General features: G+C 32.7%; 1 protein-coding gene across 2 annotated transcripts; it reads left to right on the top strand.

Annotated features, from left to right (window-relative positions):
- Positions 1-3019: 3019 nt before the first annotated feature.
- On the top strand, positions 3020-19065 carry LOC724864 (TWiK family of potassium channels protein 18). 2 transcript variants are annotated; one of them, XM_016913677.2, is made up of 7 exons: positions 3020-3707; positions 4438-4609; positions 13474-13630; positions 13843-13921; positions 14231-14379; positions 15548-15637; positions 18937-19065. In XM_016913677.2, the coding sequence occupies exons 1-6, from the start codon at positions 3384-3386 to the stop codon at positions 15570-15572; spliced, it is 906 nt and encodes a 301-aa protein (XP_016769166.1). In that variant the 5' UTR covers positions 3020-3383; the 3' UTR covers positions 15573-15637; positions 18937-19065. The 2 variants fall into 2 exon arrangements, with proteins under 2 accessions (XP_016769166.1, XP_016769167.1); XM_016913678.2 differs by lacking the exons at positions 15548-15637; positions 18937-19065 and having other exon boundaries at positions 14218-14351.
- The last annotated feature ends 374 nt before the right edge of the window (positions 19066-19439 follow it).

Consider the following 19439-nt stretch of genomic DNA (forward strand, 5'->3'; position numbering starts at 1 on the left):
TTTTTTTTATCATTAATTAAATGTAATCGATTGAAGTTCAATTTGTAAAATGATGAGATAAATTGGGGTTTGTTAGTTTGTGCGCATGATGGACACATGATTAATGAGTTATATAATTAGTGAATGGAGTTAAGTGTTTGTTTTGAACGAATTTTGAAAGAAGAAAAAAGTATTCATTGAAGATTCTTGTAGTTATTGTGGAAATTATTTGAATTGCGATTGTTTATAAAATAAAACCGAGAAATTAGTGTTTGTTAATATCGTTCAAATTGTTATATTCTTATGACAGAATTGAATCATGCAATCAATCGTATAATTATTTGTTTATATTCAATTTAATTATTATAAAATATTTATACAAAATATTTTTCGATAATTATTTAAAAATCAATTTCAAATAAATATAAAAAAATTTAGAGGGGATAGAGAATAATTACATAATCATAATTTTTAAAAATTTCTGACGATTGTAAAAGAACTAAACATCAATATGTGAACAAAATATTCAAAATATTTTTTAAAGAGGAAATAATTTATAAGAAACGTGAAAGTTGAAGAAGAATGGATCTTGGAGCACGTGTCAACACGTGGCAAGCCGTCTCGTCAGATCGCCTGACTCAAAAGCATAGATTGATCTATATTTAAAGCACTGCGAGGAGAAATGAGTTATTTCCAGGATTCTCGAAAATCCGAGAAAAAGTAGGGAAAAATAAGAAGAAAGTAGAAACAAGTAATTAAAGTAAAATAAGTAAAAAAAGAAATGTTGGATATTAATAACTTTGATCGTAAAAAAAGCTGAATAAAATTTTAAAGAGTGATTTTTAATATTAATGTTAAAAATTCGCAGGAAAGAAGAAAATAGAATAGAAAATAGCGAAAAATGAAATAAGATAAAAAGAATAATTTCGAGATAATGGAAATTTTCAGGTCGAAGAAAATGGAAACAAATAAAATTTAGAAATTCGATTAACAAACTTCAATCGAAAAAGTCGGCAAAGTAAATAAATTTTGACTTGGAAAAGACAAAATAAAAGAAAATAACGTAACGTTTCCACTTCGAAAACGCAAAACAAAATAGAAATAATTTCAATTAATAACTTCAGTCGCGATTGAACAAAATTTTGATCTCGAAAAGATAAAATAAAGAAAGAACGTTGATCCGAATAGCCTCGATTCTAGAAGAAGAAACGCCATCCACTTACACTTCGAAAACAAAATGAAAAGGAGTTTGGATCGATAGAACTTTTCATGGTGATTGAACAAAATTTTAATCTCGAAAAATAAAAATTAATATAAGAAAAAGTAATTTCGATCGATAATTTTGATTTCGATATCGAGGAAACGGATAAGAACGTAAAGAAGAAGAAAACGAAATATTCACTTCAAAGAATTGTTCATGGTGAACGGCCCAATAGATTTCGTTGAAGCAGTTTTCGATTCTTGGCGGATTGTGGACGAAGTCGATAGCAGAGACTCGAGCGATTCGAACGATATAATACACGAGAGAGGAAGAGAGAGAGAGCAGAGAAGGGATACCGACATTTCCTATTAAACGCGGACCGTGTAATTTTGCTATTGCGACGGGTCACCGATCGCGTATAATCCGCGATCCCCTTTTTAGCATTCTACCGTGTTCCTTCTATTAATTTATCTGGAACAGATCGTAGAGATCGGAGGAAGCTTCTGTCCGGAAAAAAAAGTGGAGAGGGAATCGATCGTGGAAAACGAACCGGAAGGAATGCGTCCTCCAAAGGGTCGGTTGATGAGGAGGGCCGTTTCCTTTGAAATGCGTAATTATACGCGCTTATTTAAATATGTTTTATATATATATATATGCATACAGCTATTTGGAGAACTAATGATTTGAAATAATGATAAATGAATTAATAAGAAATTGGTTTTTAAATAAAAATTTTATGAGAGAAAGATATCGAGTATATTGAAAGCGAATAAATGATATAAGAATATAAGGTTCTTCTCTTGTGTCTTTATTTTATTATTGCGAAATAAACAATTAATTTTACGTAACTTTTTTTTTATTATTTATAGATGTAGATATTATCATAGATTAGAATTTTACGTAATAAAACGATTCTCTTTTATAACGATCTTCGAAACAAGCTTAAGATTATACTATTATACAAATTATATCAAATTATATTATATCAATTATATCAAGGAAAAGAAAGAATCTTGTTAAATCTCGTTTTACAAAGATAATATCGTATAACTTGCTAGAACTCGGAAGAACGTCATAACATGGAGAGCCACGTTCACGTTACAAACGAATGAAAAGGGATAGTCGACTCGTATATACCTAAACTCTTTTTTTATTTTACGACAGTTACCGAAATACGTTCAGCCGAATTTCATGCGTGTTATATATCTTTCTGTCGTCCAACCGCGACAAATGATCGACGCCATTGCACAAGGAACTACGAAATTACGCCTCTTCTCGCGCGTTTTGTTAAATTCGCTATCGGTTCGTTAACTCTACAAACCGACCTCTTAGCAATTTCGGAATGGACGAACTTATCGACCCTCTTCAACCCTGTTCGTCAGATCTTATTACGGTTCACGGTCTTTGAGAAATATTTTGAAAAAAGATTTTCCTTTTTTTTTATTTTCTAAGATGAGAGTTTAAAGTTAATTACGAAAATATGCTATGGAAATTTTAATTGATACACGAATAATTATTGTAAAATTGTAAAATTATATTTAAGAAATCTTTAATTACAATTTTATAGAAATAAATTCGTGAGAAGAAATGTCAAAAAATTATAGACATAATGTAAAATGCAATTGTCTTAAATTCTAAATTAAATCACTGTAATCATCAAAGGATAGAAAAGACATATATAATGCAGAGGATAAAAAAAGAAAATCTTCAAATTTCAACATTTCTTCCCTGAATGTACACATATAAATTATAATATAATACATTAATATTAAAAAGCAAAGTTTTAAAAGGAAGAAAAAACCTAGATAGATTAAATTCTAATAAAAGTTTCTGATTACATTATCGATTAAAATTTAAAATTACACTCAAATTACGGAGTTTACATTAAAAAGAAAAAAAAAGATAATGCATTAATATTTTACCATACGTGACATCCACTAAATCCAAACTAAATCTAAAAAGAAAACTAAAGGGAAAAGTATACGAAAAGAAAAAAGATCTAAACTGAATTTTACTCGCTAAAAATCTCTCGCGAATATCAGCAATTAACCCGTATCACATACGCGATCATGAAGAATAAAGGATCACTCTCGAACAATTCGATAAAGTCAGAAACGGATAAAATGGTGTACAGAGCGTGAGGAAAAGAAATAAGAAAAAGAAAAAGGGCGAACGATATCTTGAGCAATCGAGTGGCGGATGAATGATGGAAGGGGATCGAGGATTCAACGTAGGAAGGTATTCGACTTCCAATAGAAACTGGCAGCGTGGAAGTTATCGGGTCCGCGGCGGGAAGCGAAGAAAACGGAGGCGGAAACCTTGGGGCGAGAGGATCGTGGACTGGACCAGGGCTGTGATCGCTTTCCTCTTCAGCAATGTTGGCATAGTGTGCTTGGTGGTCGGTTACACCATAGCCGGCGCCTTCCTCTTCACCCATATCGAAGGTAGAAACAACCTGGACATAGTTGGAGACGTGATCAGGCTGAGAAACGTGACAGCTGCCACTCTCTGGGAACTTACCTCTAAGGTGAACATTTTTATTTGCTATTTTATTTACTATTGTCGTGTAAAAAGTGGACCGTTTCTCGTTTCCCGATATTGACAAGCCACCGTTCCACCTATTTTTTCTTTTTTCTATCACATTTTATCGATAATGCCTTTCTCTATTATTATTGGTTTAAATTTCACGATTATATACGTAATAGTTCGCGCTCAATGATGATTTTTAATGATTCTTCTCAAAACTTTTTTTTTTTTATATTTTATGGTTAATTTATTGCTTTTTCAATCACAAAAAAAGAAAAGATCGAGCTTGGTCGAGAAAGAACTTTGTGTCCACAAGTGTTTGTAACGTTTATAAAACGTACGATCGTAAAATTTGAACTTTATTACTCTTTCCTTTTTTTTTAGATTTTAAAGAAAATTTTACGTTCGGTTTTATTTGAATTAAGTATGTATTTAAGAATTAATAAATTTTAGGGATGAGAAGAAAAGATCTCTTGAAATATTCTTAGACAGTTATTAGAAATATTCTTAGAATGATTAAATTAAGGATTATACTATTAGAAGAATTAATTAAAGTTTGAATATATTAGACGATAATAATTAGATTACTGAATTTTAGAATAGCAATTTTAACGATAAATTATCATGGTTGATGTTAAAACTTAAATCCTTTTCCTATAATTTATTCTTAAACTTTTCGAGTTTAAAAGTTAGATGGTTTTTTATCGTATTTCTACCCCTTGTTCGCAAAGGAGAACGTGTTTTCCGAGAGAATCTGGAAAGCGAAAGTGAAGGCGATCCTCGAGAATTATCAGAAGAAAATGGTAACGGCTATAAAAAATGGCTACGACGGCGCTGAAGAAAATAAAAGATGGAGCTTCGCCGGGGCGTTTCTCTATTCCCTTACTGTGATTACCACGATCGGTGAGTTTATTATTTTTATTTTTATAACGGTATAACCGAATTTATTTTCTTTTGACTTCTTTTATCGTTTAATTTTTCGCAATTTCGTCGAAAAATTTCGGATACCAAAAACGAGCGAGAAAAATTTCTATTCATACTTCTGTTCGTATATTTGTAAAACTTCAATTTTTCATTCGATATTTTTTAATTCGAAGAAGAAAGGAATAAATTCAAAGGGATGAAAAAAGAAGAAGGAAAAAGAAGCTTGTAAAACTACTATCGAAATTTTCTTCTTTTTTTTTTCGCTTGGTTTTTTGTGGTTTGGTTGCAAGAAAGAATTGGTATTAAAAATATAACGAAATTCTCTATCACGTAAAAGCTTTGTTGGTTGAAAAACAATGGTGGAAAACAATGCTGGTTGAAAAAAATAATTCATTAAAAAAAATGATTAAATTTATATCAGATAAAAGTTTTATTTTGATTCAATTGCTTGTATTATTGTGAATGGGAGGGCAAGATAGATTTATAATACGAAATTTTCATTCTTTGTTCAATTTTTTGCAACTTATTTTCAAGGAAATGACGAAATAATCCTAATTTTTTTATATATAAATAAATAATTCGATTTTTAATCGAGTGTTTTCGAAAATATTATCTTAAATATTAAATTCTTTTTTCGCATCCCAAATATCTTAATTTTTAATTATAATCACATCACCATTATTTTTTCACTACCGCCAATAAATTGAATCATAATTTAAGAAAAAGCGCAAAATTAACTTTCATTCTAATTCTTTATATTCATTTAAAAATTCTGAATTCTCTCATTCTTAACATTTCAATGAAATATCTAAAATATATTTAAAAGAATGAGAGATTATAAATAAGAGCAATCCCAGCTTATCCATCTTTTCATTGCAACCATTCCAATATTTTTATATTTTTCCATGCATCTTAACAATTATAACGCAAAACGCATTAATCCCCCCCTCCTCCTTGTCACAAACATAATCATAAATCAGGGGAACACAACATAAACCCGAAACCAAGCTCACCAAGTTCAATTTTTTTCACGTTTTCGCGTTTTGCATAATCGCGGTTCCCCTTACAGAAGAAAATCGTGGTCACCGTTCTGAGCGAGAAAAAACCGAAAGAAAAAAAGAAAAAAGAAACGAAAAAAGATAGAAGAGGAGGGGAGGGGAGAAAAGAGAAAGAGGAAAAAAATAGATGCTGGAAACATTCGCGGGACACGAAGTAGTTTTCCCTTGACAAAGTTTAATGTTTCGCGTCGGGACGAAGCGAGACGTTAACCAGCTTGCAAAAAGAATGGTTAATGCCGAAAAGGGGAAACACGAGTGGCCTTTAACGTTTGGAATGCAGTCGTCGTTGCCGTCGTCGACTCGAGGCGGAGGAACGTGTTTTCAAAATTCCACGAAGGGGAAAGGGAAGGGAAACACGTAGAGTAGCTGCGATTTGCTCCAAAAATTTGCGAGCTCCCTTGTGGGAATGGGACGAAATTAAGTTAGGATCTGTGGATCTGTGCGACGAGGATTTCCTGTTATTTCATTTCTCTTTTTTTCATTTATTTATTTTTTAAAAGCAGACGAAGTTGCATTTTTCTTTTTTTTTTTTTGTATGTACCTACACGTTCTCATTAGGTAATGTAAGATCTTAGAGGTTGAAATCTGGACAAATTTCAAATGATAGCGTTTCCTGTGTGAGGCTAAGGGTTTATTTTAATCAGTGTGAGCCGACGTTGTGAAATTTAAAAATCGTATCCTAGTTGCGTATTTAGTTTCATAATTCCACTTTCTATAATTATTATAACGTGATTATCTTGATTGTAGAAAAATCATTTCTTTATTTTTTAGATACGAAAAAGAATATCAAAAATTATATTATTGATGATGAAAAATATTTAAATATATTCAATCCAATCTTCCTCCCTTAAACTGTAATGTTTAAAGTCATTTCTCTTATATCTATCTCTACGATCAAACGTCAAATTGACGTATATCGATAAAGATAGGCATATCATAGAGATTTTCGAGATTAGAACACTTAAATGAAATGAATTCGTATATATATATTTGTCTCCATTATTAATTGGATAAAATTGAGCATAAAAGTATAAAACTGTTTCTGTAATGCATCCCTAATAAATCTAATATTAAATTACCATTCCATTGTATTAAATTTGCCAAATATTCTTTCACCAAATTATTGAAAATCTCTCTCCCTGAAAAAGCATATAACGTCATAAGCAATAATAATAATATCGCACATTTAACACATTTAACGTTATCCTTGAACGTATTTCCTTCGAATCCGATACTCGTTCGCGTGAAACGTCTTAATTCAAGGCAAAAAAGATGAAAACTCTGAAGAAGTTAATTACAGAGTTTCGCATTTCCTCGATATCGGGTGGTGGATCGCGTGAACATCGGTGGAAAACGATTTTCGTACTTACACGAGGCGACAAGCCACGAATCATACGCGGGGGAGTTCGTTAAGCCGGAAATTAATTAACGGCCGAGACTGAGCCACCGGATTGGTCGACCTCCTGAGATTAACGAACCCACTCGAGGGGACGTTGATCTTAATCGATCTTCCGATCGACACTATGTATCGTCGTCGATTAATTAATTCGTTGATTTCTCGCGTCCGGATAAAACGTCCGATCAGGAATTCTTTTATCGAAGTCGTGCGTTTCTTTAAAAATTAAATTTTAATTTGTTATCATTTGAATTATTGGAATTTATAATAGGATTGCGTGTGTGCAAATTTAAAAAAAAAAAAAGATTAAGATTGATACGTTCGAAGTAAAACAATTTTTCTTGAAAATAGATAAATAATCATACATATATAGGAAATGTAATATTACGTGATTTTATTTTTGTATTTAATTTTATTTTAATTTCATATTTTAGAAGAATAGAATCATTAATATGCAAATTGAAATTAAATACTTTAGAATTGAACCATTTATATTTTCATTTTTATCTAAAATTTTTCAATAATCTAAAAAAAAAATGTTTTATTATAATTTTTTACCATTTTTTATTCGAATATAAAAATACTATCGTAAATTTTAAATTTCACAGAATTTTTAAATCGATATCGAGACGAATTAAATATGTACATATAGATATAATACATACAATCATACATATATACATTATCAATTGTATTCATATGTCCATCCATAAATTCAGATTTAACGTTTCATACAACTTTTTCAAATCGTTTCTTTTTCGTTCCGAAACGGCGACAATATAAAACATATCTCACTCCACGTCCGACAAAAACGTTCTACTAGAGATCATAATCGTTTGTCGGAGTACACTCGAAACCAAGAGTACCAAAATAAAAGTGGCAAGATCCGTTTCAAGCTATTAATTTATACGAAAAAGCGGGTGGTATTCGGCGCCAATTGTCGGACGAGTTTAAAGGATGAAGCCGATAACGAGACGGGGACCGGTTTACACGAGGGATTTGATCTCGAGTTTATCTGCGAGTTTGTCCCTCGTTACAGAAATTGCGCGTCGTTCGATCATTTGGGTACACACAGTCCTCTCCTTTAAACTGTTAAACTTTCATCCTACTATTATCTTAACTGAAACCCTCTTAATCGAGAAAGAGGGAAAGAGATAGAGACAAAGATGGTCGTCGTTAAAAATATCCCAAAATCACCGATCGTTGATCGTCTCAAACGCGATTATAAATCAAATCGTTCGTTCCATCGATGAAGCATACTTGTCTCACTTTTACTTGTACGAGTGGTATTACAATAAGTGAAGAGATAATTTTTTTTTAATCCGAGGAGAGAAATAATTGTTTAAATATAAAGAAAATACACCATTTTTCTTTTGAAATAAATGATTCCTTTTGGCTTTTTCGTTTTTTTAATCCGTGGGGAGAAATAATTGTTTAAATATAAAGAAAATACACGATTTTTCTTTTGAAATAAATGATTCCTTTTTCGTTTTAATTCGTTGACTTTCTTATATATATTTATTTAGTACAAAAGGATTTCTTTCTAAATAAACGTTTTTTAAATTCTTTAATTTCAATTTTTTTAATGAAAGAGTTTCCATTTGATCCCCTCTCTTCGTGAAATAAAAATTTTCTTCGCGTTATTTCTTCGGAACAAATATAAAAGTCTCTTTTATATCTGTTTCCTTCTCGCGACAAGAATAAGGAAGAGAGAGTTTTCGAAAAGAATTTTCATTTTTCTGAAAAGAAATATCTTCCCTTTCGAAATATTGTTTTGAGAGAGAAAGGCTCTTACTTCGACGAGATGTCTTCATTCTTCATTTTTTTTTCTCCGAACGATATATATTTAAATTCACACGTTGGAGGAATATTTAGGCAATGAAATATCTTTCGCGTCACGTATGTGACGGAAATCGACTCTTCGTACGGCCTTCGCTCGATGATCTCGCCTCGAATATGAGTCAATTAATTTCCGATTCATCGTTGACCGCGTTTCCGAAGGACGTGTTTAGGCCGGCCCAACGACAGCCTGTCCGAACTACCGTTGGAAAATCGGACGAGGAAAAAAACCTTGGAACAATCTCAAATTCCGATGATCCTCTCACCGTTCAAACCGTATAAACAACATCCAGAACCGATACGACGCGATCTTAAATCACTGGAACCTCTAATAAGCTGTCTGTACGTTTCCGCAAGCTAAGCAAGATGAAACGTGGACGATGGAAATGGGGCTGGAATAGCAAAAACGTAATAAATTCCGTGTATCGCATAGGAAAGTGGGACAGAGAGATCGAAATCGAAAGAAACAGCGATATCGATAACGAACGCGCCTTTATCCAACGTATAAATCATTCTTGAGCGGAAAAATTCTGGTGGATGATAGAAGAAACCTGTGCAAACTCTACTACGGTATCGCTAAGGATCCCTAGATTTACAATTTATGGGGACAAATCCGTAACACGTTGTTTTTACGTAAATTTCGTGGAAAATTTTCTTTCAGGAATTAATTCTTTCTTCAAATTTCAATATAAAAGGACACAAATTTCAAAGATTCGATAGATCTATCTTTTATTCGATAAAAAAAATATTTTTCTCTCTTGATATCACATACGATTTCTAATTTATAAACGACTCATTCGAGTCTTCTCTTTACACGTATTCTAAAACATAAAATCTATTTTAAACCTGTTAAAACCTCTTTGTAATAGCTATTCAATCCTTATTAATAACAGTAGTTATACGGTTTATTTCGTGGAGAAAAAGTGTGCGTTGAAAGGTCGTCGTAATTGGCCATCTTCGCTTCTTTTTCCACGCGTAACGTCATCCGTGATATTTCTTTTTTTAGACAAAGTAAATCGAGGGTCGTTGGTGGATAGAGGGAATTAACGACGCGAATTTTTAGCACGGATAGAGGAATGCAGGTGTAGGCGCGCGCCTACGCCACCTTTTAATTAATTCCGGAGCCTCCCTCCCTCCCATGTGCTATCACCCTCTTCTGGATTCGAGACGAGACACCCCCTGCTATCCACTTTATCTCAACCGTGATTACAGGCCAGCAGCATCAGCCTAAAAGGGTCGGCTAGTCGACAGGCAGATCGATTCGCGAGCCGACCGTAGCTTAAATGGTAGCCGCTTTTGGGACGCGAGAAAATTCGAGGCCGCGCGGAATTTGATCGTTTAAGGGGGAGGAATTGGCGCAAGGATCGGTGATAATAGTTTGAGGAATAAGACTGTGGAGAGTGATGCTCAAAATTGTTATTATCTCTCTAAGGGAACTTAGAATAATAGAATTTTAATTTTCTTCTTGATTTTGGAAATGTTCGGGAAGAATCTAGGATTTGTCGTCTTATTCCAAAGTATGGAGAATATATCCTATGATTTTAGAAGTATATTTTATTATAGGAATGATTGACTGTAATTGGATAATTGAACTTGGATGTTCACGTATTTAAAATTGGATTATATGATATTATATTACATTACATTGGAGAATCCGAATAATTATCTAAATAATTAGATATTTAGAAAATTTTAAAAATATAAAACGCTACATGAAATTATTGAATGGTTCAATTATAGTCGAACATTTGAAAGTTTCGCACATATAATCGATCGATAAAATATTTAATAAACGCATAATTGATCCCGTTTTGATCCTCGCAAGGAATAGAATTCGTTTCTCTCCCGGTGAATTCCATTAATCAAAAATGAAATTCGAATTAGGGGATCGTGTCGTGCAAAGAGATAGCCGGAAGTATCGTGGACCGATACGAGACACATAAATCATCGAAGATCCGCGTAATCAACGTGGCGTGGCGATCATTGACGGATCGGGGACATTAGTTGGCGGTGTAACGCGACGCCAAGGAATTATTGGCGATTAACGGAAAATACCTGGAACCGATGTGTCTTGGTAGGCTCGATGGGACACGAGATCGTTACACTGCGAACTGATAATTTCGCTGTGGACCGACCAATCAATTATCTAGATTAATAGCGGTATCCCCGATAATTCGTGGACGGACCACTTTATTTGCCTAGCAATTTATTAATAATTCACGTGAACTTTCGCGTTCTCTCGATTCCCGTTCATGCATGCATAACGAGAAACCGATCTTCCGTGTTCATCCCCTTCCCCTTTCAATCCTATTCATTACCCAGTATGGTGTTTAAATTAATTTGAAAATTAATCACTTCGAATGTGTTTATGAGCATAAAAATATCAGAAACGATTTACAAATTAGGTTCCTATTATTACGTTTGTTTCTTTCCTCTCGTTCGTAAATTGTAACGAATCGGAATCTAACCTACAAACCAAGCAGAAATAACACGAACGAAATCATTAATCTGTTCAAATATTTTACAAAAGAATACTCATATTTTCCAGGTATTTCCCAATAAAAAAGAAAATATGGTTTCTTTACGTATCTTCATCAAGAAACCAATATGACGACTATAAAAATGAATAATCGATGAATAATAAGAATAAGAATGGTTGAAATCGTGTCACATCCATAAGTATTAAATATCCTTGTTTTATGAGATAGAAATCCGTAGAAATCGAAAAAAAATAAAAATGAACGGCAAGAAGAAACATGCGGAAAGCTCGTCGATGCGAGCGTACGATTTAAAAATCGGTGAACACTGAATAAGTGATGCGTTGTCTGTGACAGTTTCCATTCTTTCTTTCTTTGTTGTTCCTTTAAATTTTTCCAACTACCATTGGATTGCCTCTATTAACGAAGCTTCGACAGAATATATTTCCTCTTTTTTTTCTCTCCCTCTTTTTTCTATTCCACGATTTTCTCTCGATTCCTTTTTCCTTTCCTCGTTTTCTCTTCTTCTTTCTTTTTTTTTCTATCTATCTTTTTGTCGTTTAGAACGTCATATTAGTGCGAAACGTGTGCGTAGAAATGGAAAACGTGGAAATATCGAAAGCGCAGGAAAGGCCAATAAAGCCGGAATTTCCAGGCCTCTGGATTATTTATGTTCCGAGCCGCTTTATTATAATTTATCGACAATTCACGGCACGATGATTTGTTTATAACATCGTACGAGCCATCACAGGCTTTTGGGTTTCCGATATCCGGGCTTGAGTACGCGGTGGACCGTTGATTTAAATTCAAACGAGTTTTTCGAAAAAGTATTTTTTTCAAGAGACTCGTATCTCGTAGAACGAATCTATCTTTTCTTTTCTTTCTTTACATTTTTCTTTATTTTCGATATATATTTCATGTCCATAAAATCAATTAACGAATGAAGTCGTTTCTCGATTATTTTAATAGATATAGATATATTAGTTTCCTAAATCTCACTTTTATTATTCTCGTCTTAACTCTCGGGTTATATACAAAATTTACAAAAGGCAGGAAGTAAAAGCTTAACAGCGTTCACTAGAAAAATTCAACCTCTTCGAGACTATTGTTCCACGAAGAATGAGTTATTCGAGCAAGTTTGAAAAGCGGAAGCAGAAATCCGGCAGTCGGCGGAACCCGGCGCGAGAAAGGGCGGTAAACAATTTTAACAGCCGGTCCTCGATATTCACGCTCCTTTCCGCCTTCGTAAACCCCTCGAATACGATCCATAATTCGATAGAACAACACTCCTTGGAACGGTCGCGCAGTTACTCTTGGAGAAAAAAAAAAAAAGAGAGAAGAGAAAAAACTCGATCGAGTAATATCGCTCGGACAATATCGTTCCCCAACTTTTCCCAACCGAGCCGATGAATTTTCCTCTTTTCGCTCTTTGCCGATCTTTTTATGCGATGCGCGGCGATGTGTCGAACGGTCGACGTGAAGCTTATAGCTGATTAAGTAATTAATATCGTGCCCTCGCGAGAACATGCTCGATCAGGCATTCCTTTCTTTTCATAGTCGTTCAACTTTACCCCGGTGACTGATGACCGCTGATGCGGGGGGATTTTAATTAAAATGCGATGATGGTGGTAGAAAAATTTTTCCGAACTGTGGATGAGAGAAAGTTTGTTTTCGCATTGAATCTCTCTTTTTTTTTTATTTGTTTTTGATTTTAGGAATAGGATCTTCTTCTAGAAAGGCCAGATTAATGCTTTGAAGTTGAATTTTTTTAATTATAAATTGACAATAAATTTTTCACGATTGAGAGAAAATTTATTTTGTAGAAAAGAAATATCTTCTTGATAGTAAAATTTGTAAAAAGATCGTTTAATCGTATATTTCCTGGATTATTTTATTTATACATTTTAAATATTAAAAAAAAAAGTGATTTCATCTCATTTGTTATTTAAATATTTTTACAGAAAGCGTAAAAATGTTTAAGATAAAAAATAAAAAAAAATTTTCCAGATATTGTAAGCTCTTTTTTTGTAGAGAGGAAGAAATGAAGAAAATGGGAACTGATTCGGTTCACAGGTTACGGGAACATTTGTCCAAAGACGAAATGGGGCAAAGTGGTGACCATAGTATACGCCATAATAGGCCTGCCACTTTTCTTGCTCTATCTAAGCAACATCGGGGACATTCTTGCGAAGAGCTTCAAATGGACCTATGCTCGCTGTTGCCTGTGCAAGTAAGCTCTCTTCCTATCTCGCCCATTTCTATTTGTCATAGATCGTTACAAAAAGATGATGAAGACCTCGAGTTGTTTAAACTATAGTTTTTACAGTATTTAATTTATAATTAATAGAATTCGAGATAGAAATTCTTTTTTTACATTTTGAATGATTTTATTATCTTTTATAATTAAACGAATAATGATAATTAATTCTTTTTCTTTTAAAGGTGTCGTAGAAGACCAATAGAAATGGCACCAAGAGGAAGTTTGGAAAATGGTGCCGACATAAGGAGAAATCATTGGCAAGTAAGTTTTTTTAAAATTTCATTGAAGTTAATTTACAATCTATTATAAGATATTTTTCTTTTTACCAAAAGATTTATACTTATTCTGAAAAAAAAGTGTTTCCTATATCATAAAAATTTTTAAAAAATTAAAAGTTCAAATAATTTAATTATCTGAAATAAATTAAAGTCAGTTTATATGTTTTCTAACTCGAATTCCAGGATAAAGAATAGTTATAAAAATATTCAAAAAATTAATTTAAAAATTATTGCACAAGTTGCATTTTCCATTACAAAATTTTACGATAAATTACGAAGTTTTTGTCAATAGATGGTTGACATGCATGGAAAGGAGATTGACTCGATTAGTATAGATAAGGAAGTTTCGATAGAGAATGATGAATCGAAAGAAGATGACGAGAGTTATGATCCACAACGTGTCACAGTGCCTTTGACGCTCTGCATCGCCATAATGGTCGGGTGAGTGTCATTATTTTCTATTAAATTATAATTATATGATACTTTGAAATATAAAAATCTTCCGTTATTACGTGTTCTATAAATAATTCTTCATAGATTTTTGTACATCTTTTAAAATTTGAAGAATCAAACATACAAGTTGTTGTATAATTTTTTACCGCAAAATATTCCATATAAAAATTATATTAGAAGTTAAAAATATGAAAATTATATTTTTCGATAAAAATATTTTTATTTTCTCTTTTATTTGCACTGTAATTTATTTTATTCTTGTTCGTAAGAAACATTCACGTGTAGAACATAAATTCATTAGTATTTTATTCATAATAATTTCGATCATTCGATCATGAAATAATTCAAGTATATGAATTATGATTCTACGATTATACGTATACATGTGTATAAAATATAATAAATTCGAAATTAATGAACTTTTCGTTCGAAAACCGATAAATCGTGTTTTATCGTCGAATTATCAGAAATAATTTAAATACAGCGAGGATCGATACGCGAAGTCACTCTCTATATTTGACACGTTATATAATGTTTCTTAAGTTTTTTACACGGAAATATCATCCAACGAAACGAAAAATTTATTTCTCGCTTTTTTTTTTCCTTTTACTTAAAAATAAACCGACAGTGTTGGAAATGAAAATTCATCCACACAAAAGAAAATTTATCATAAGGAAAATTGAATGTAGAAATCGTGAATGAAACATTTATTATTTCTAACTGTTATTTTTAAATATGGATCAAATTACAAATCTGGAGAACAATTTATTTTTGAAACTTTCATTTCGCGTTATTTTTAATACTCTTTAAAAAGAAAATTTCATTGTTGTTTTCACACAATGGACTTTTAATTGTAATTTTTATCCGTGATTGATATTTTTTAATTAAAATTATAAATGTTATTTCAATAGAAATAGACGTTTCTGTGTCACAAAAAAAAAAAAAAAAAGATAAATAAAATAAAAGATAATCTCGCAACCTTTTTATTTATCAATTTTGAAATAAGGAGAATCTCTCGCGTATGAGGAATGACCGTGTCATTTCTTCGAGAAACGTTTCAGGTATATTTGGGGCGGAGCCATTTTATTCTCCGAATGGGAAGACTGGAATATGTTGGACGGTTCTTATTTCTGCTTCGTCTCCTTGTCGACCATAGGTTTCGGCGACATCGTGCCAGGTGACAAAATCTACGCGGCCCAGGGTCTCGATTTATCCTTCATCTTCTGCTCCATGTATCTAATGCTTGGTGAGTGGCGACCGATCTTTCACAGTTTTATCGGATTTGACGTTTAATGTTTCATATTCCCTACAGAAATCCATTTTTCGGCCTTCGTTTCTCTTTCTGATTTTTAATGAAATGCACTCATTAAGCTTACGAAGTAATTTTTCTTTCTTTTTTTAATTATTTATCCGTAAAAATTTCATTCCATATTTTCGTATCGCACAAGTAATTAAGAACAATATTATGTTTCTAATTTTGCGAGTATTAAAATTTTTTTGCCTCCTTTACAAAAAAAAAAGAAAATTAAAATTTTCGAAGTAATTTCTCCCAGAAATAAGGCCTCATGCGCAAAAATTCCATTCCACACATCCGACCTATTTTCTCACGAAGAATCACCCCTTTTTCTACCACTTAAAGCGAACCACTCTTGCGCATCATCCACAACAGGCTATTTTCTCCACGCGAGCCCTTAACAACACCCCTTGGCATTTAAAATTTTTTTTAAATATCAAAAATAATCCTCGAGATAATCTTTCTTTCTTTCCCCTGAAATTTTCAGAATGAATAAATAAATTAAATTCCCTTCCCTCCCGAAAAGAAAGAAAAATAATCGTTCTCGAAAATAAGACCTTACCAGCAAAAATTCTGCTCCACGCATTCGACCTATTTTTCCCCCCACGAAAGAATCACTCCCCTTCCCTCCCCTGCCACTTAAAGCATCCCACGTGCACATGGATCCTTAACACGCGTCGAGGGTATCTCGTGCGAAATATTAGGATATTAGGTGAAAGGTGGTTAAACCGTGCCGAAAGTCGAAAATCTTGAGTTAATAATTCGTGACGCGACAACGAATAAAGTGCCAAAAACCTCGAAGAAATCGTGTTTCTATTTCCCTGCTCCTCTCTATAAATAAACGACCGATCATCGAATTTCGGATCCATGATTCCGACAGTGCCCTCGTTGTTCCCATGATTTATCATTGTGTCAGGCTCGATCAAATAGTTGAAAATAGAAATTGAAATCTTTGATTGCTCGATGCGATTCCGTGATTGATAGATCGTAATGATTTTTTATCGCTTTTCTTTTTTTGCCGATCCTTTTATTCTCCGGATGTATAATTTTTATCCTTATTTACGACATTCATATTTCCGTTCGTATTTCATTAGATGCGCTATCCTTTTTTTTATTTCGTGATTTTACGACCATGGAATGCTTCTAGCAATTTGCCATTTGTTTCCCGTTTGTACCGTTGTTGAAATTCGTTGATTAATTTTATTTCAACCCGTAAATTTTTATTCTGTTTCATATATTAGTTCGTGATGATTTAGGAAACGGTGTATAAATTAAGAGATATAGAGAGTTTAGTTAATCAGTGTTAAGTCACAGTTCTATGAAAATAGAAAATATTCACAAGTTAATTGAACAATCTTTTTTGTTTAATCAAATTTTCAATCGACAAATCGAGTAATAATTATTTATATCGATTAATTTATTTGTTTATTGATTAATTTATCGTTAAACTGTGAATACAGCGATCTTATACAAAATTCAAACAATAGAAAAATTTATAGAAGACGTACGATATGGACGCGAAGAAGCACGAAATATTAACGGATATTGCAGTGTTTGAAGAGTAATCTTTATTTATATCCTGTTCCTTTAATCGTATTAAAAGTAAAAACTTGGTGGAAAAAGAAAGGAGATAAAATAAAAAATCGGTGAAGATCAAAATTTATCGATGCACGAAACACGGATACGAGCGTGTATACGAGGCGAATTTTCAGTGGACGAGCACCGAAACCGAGATCGTAATTGTTTCTTTGGCAGAGCGACAATTGGATCGCCGTGGATTTCCGATGGAACACGATGTTGCGTGGCCAGACTTGATCGTTTTCAAAGAGCTCGACAGCTTTAATTCGTCCAACTGTACGAAATATCCACTTCAAACAATAACTATTCAACGATTAAATTTCTATACGCGTGTATTTCGTGATATCGTGTAAATTTGATATATTCCGTATATCGAATAATATTTTGAAAAAAAAAGTCTAAAGTTATTCTAAAATTTATCTGAGAATCAAGAGTGAATTCTTTAGTTTCGATTCTAGAAATTAGAAGAATTTCTGATTTTTTTTTTAAATTTTTCTAAATTTACAATGATGAAAAAATAATTAAACGTAGAAAAAAAGTGTGTTATGAAGAAATTGTAGTAAAAATTAACAATGAAAAATTCCTGGTTCAATTCTTTTTCACTTCGAATTATTCGATCGGATAAAATTATCGAAAATTCTCAATTATTTATATAAAAATTCTTAATGAAAAGAACTTTTTCAACTATAAAATGAAGAGAAATAAAATTTCGACATTGTTCAGTTACATATTTTCAACTGAAACTCGCACGAATTCGAAACACATAAAAAGAAAAAATTTCTTTAATTTTAAAATTCAACTTTTCACGTTATAATTACTCAAAATATTTCTTATTTATAAAAAAATAATAAATAAAAATAAAAATTCTCAGAATGTTCGAGTATTAAACTCTCGATTCTCAGAAATTCTCAAAACTATTTTTATTTCATCTCCAATTTCTATAAAATTCCTCAGTTGTTGGAATGATAACACGAGCGTGGTGCGCACTTCCGCCGTGGTTAATGAATCGGGGGTTCCAAAGTGTCGCGAAGCGTGTCAAGGGTCAGGAGGATCGATCGCTTTTTAACCGTGCGCCACTTTGTACGTGTCGAGACAAAAGTTTGACAACCGGCCCGATATCTTTCTCTCTCTCTCTCTCTCTCTCTCTTTCTCTCTCTTCATCTGTCGAGATTTACCTCGTATCGTGGTCGAGAGGGAAGGGAAATTCGATTTTTTTCGATTGACGTTTATGCGACGATGCCTCGAATCCTTTGAAGCGGCGCTTTTTCCGCCAGCGTATAGAATTGACGGCCATTTTATAACATTCTAGTGTTGTCGAATAGTGTGTGCATCACGAATATCGGGCTGTTTCTCCTGAAATTGTGCGACAGTGGCCGGATGGTAATTTTATAAAACTAGCAATTAATCAAAATAAGTCAAGAGAATAAACGTTTTTAAACTTCGATTTCAAAATGAATCAAGTTTGACAATTGTTCAATGATACAAATGAAATTTCCAATTGAATATTATAATTGATCACATTGGTGATCACTTTTATAGAGGATAAAGAAATCGTATTAATCTTCGAATTTCTTACAAGCTAATTTTTACCTTTCTAACGAGTGAAGCGTTAAAATTGTGATACACGTAATTTTATTACTCGTTTTATTCTATATTAATATCATAATTTTTAGGTATGGCATTGATCGCGATGTGCTTCAACCTGATGCAAGAGGAAGTGATCGCAAAGGTGCGCGCATTCGTGCGTACCGTTAAATATATATTCCGATGCGACAGGTGACCATAACAGAGCCTCCTCAGCCACGTTCTGCGCCTCTGCAACATCCGGTAAGTCGAATTCCTCCTCATTTTATTCATGATCCATCCTTACGTCGCAACCAATTCTGATTTGGGATTGCTTTTCGTGGATAACGCGGTGCCCGAACGAAATTTAAAGAGAAAGATGTCGGGTGTATTTTTTAAAAATACTGGAATACTGGAAATTTCGCGATTTGGAAAATGGGGAAGGATTAAACAAGTTCTTGACAATTTCAATAATATAGGAATAAATATTAATTTTTTTTTAATACATTAATTTTACGATAATATTACAAATATCGAGAAACGTAGTTTAAACAACTTTATAATGAAAATCATCTGGCGTATAATTTTTTAAAAATTTTATAAAAAAAAAAGA

This window comes from Apis mellifera, linkage group LG8, assembly GCF_003254395.2.
Source record: "Apis mellifera strain DH4 linkage group LG8, Amel_HAv3.1, whole genome shotgun sequence".
NCBI classification, from domain to species: Eukaryota; Metazoa; Arthropoda; class Insecta; order Hymenoptera; family Apidae; genus Apis; species Apis mellifera.

What these genes read in the sequence shown, in the direction of transcription:
- LOC724864 (XM_016913677.2), top strand. Translation starts at nt 3,384, where the DNA reads ATGATGGAAGGGGATCGAGGATTCAACGTAGGAAGGTATTCGACTTCC. An exon ending in TAAGGAGAAATCATTGGCAA is followed by an intron (nt 13,922 to 14,230) that starts GTAAGTTTTTTT and finishes TTTTGTCAATAG; the next exon opens with ATGGTTGACATGCATGGAAA. An exon ending in TGCATCGCCATAATGGTCGG is followed by an intron (nt 14,380 to 15,547) that starts GTGAGTGTCATT and finishes TGTCGACCATAG; the next exon opens with GTTTCGGCGACATCGTGCCA.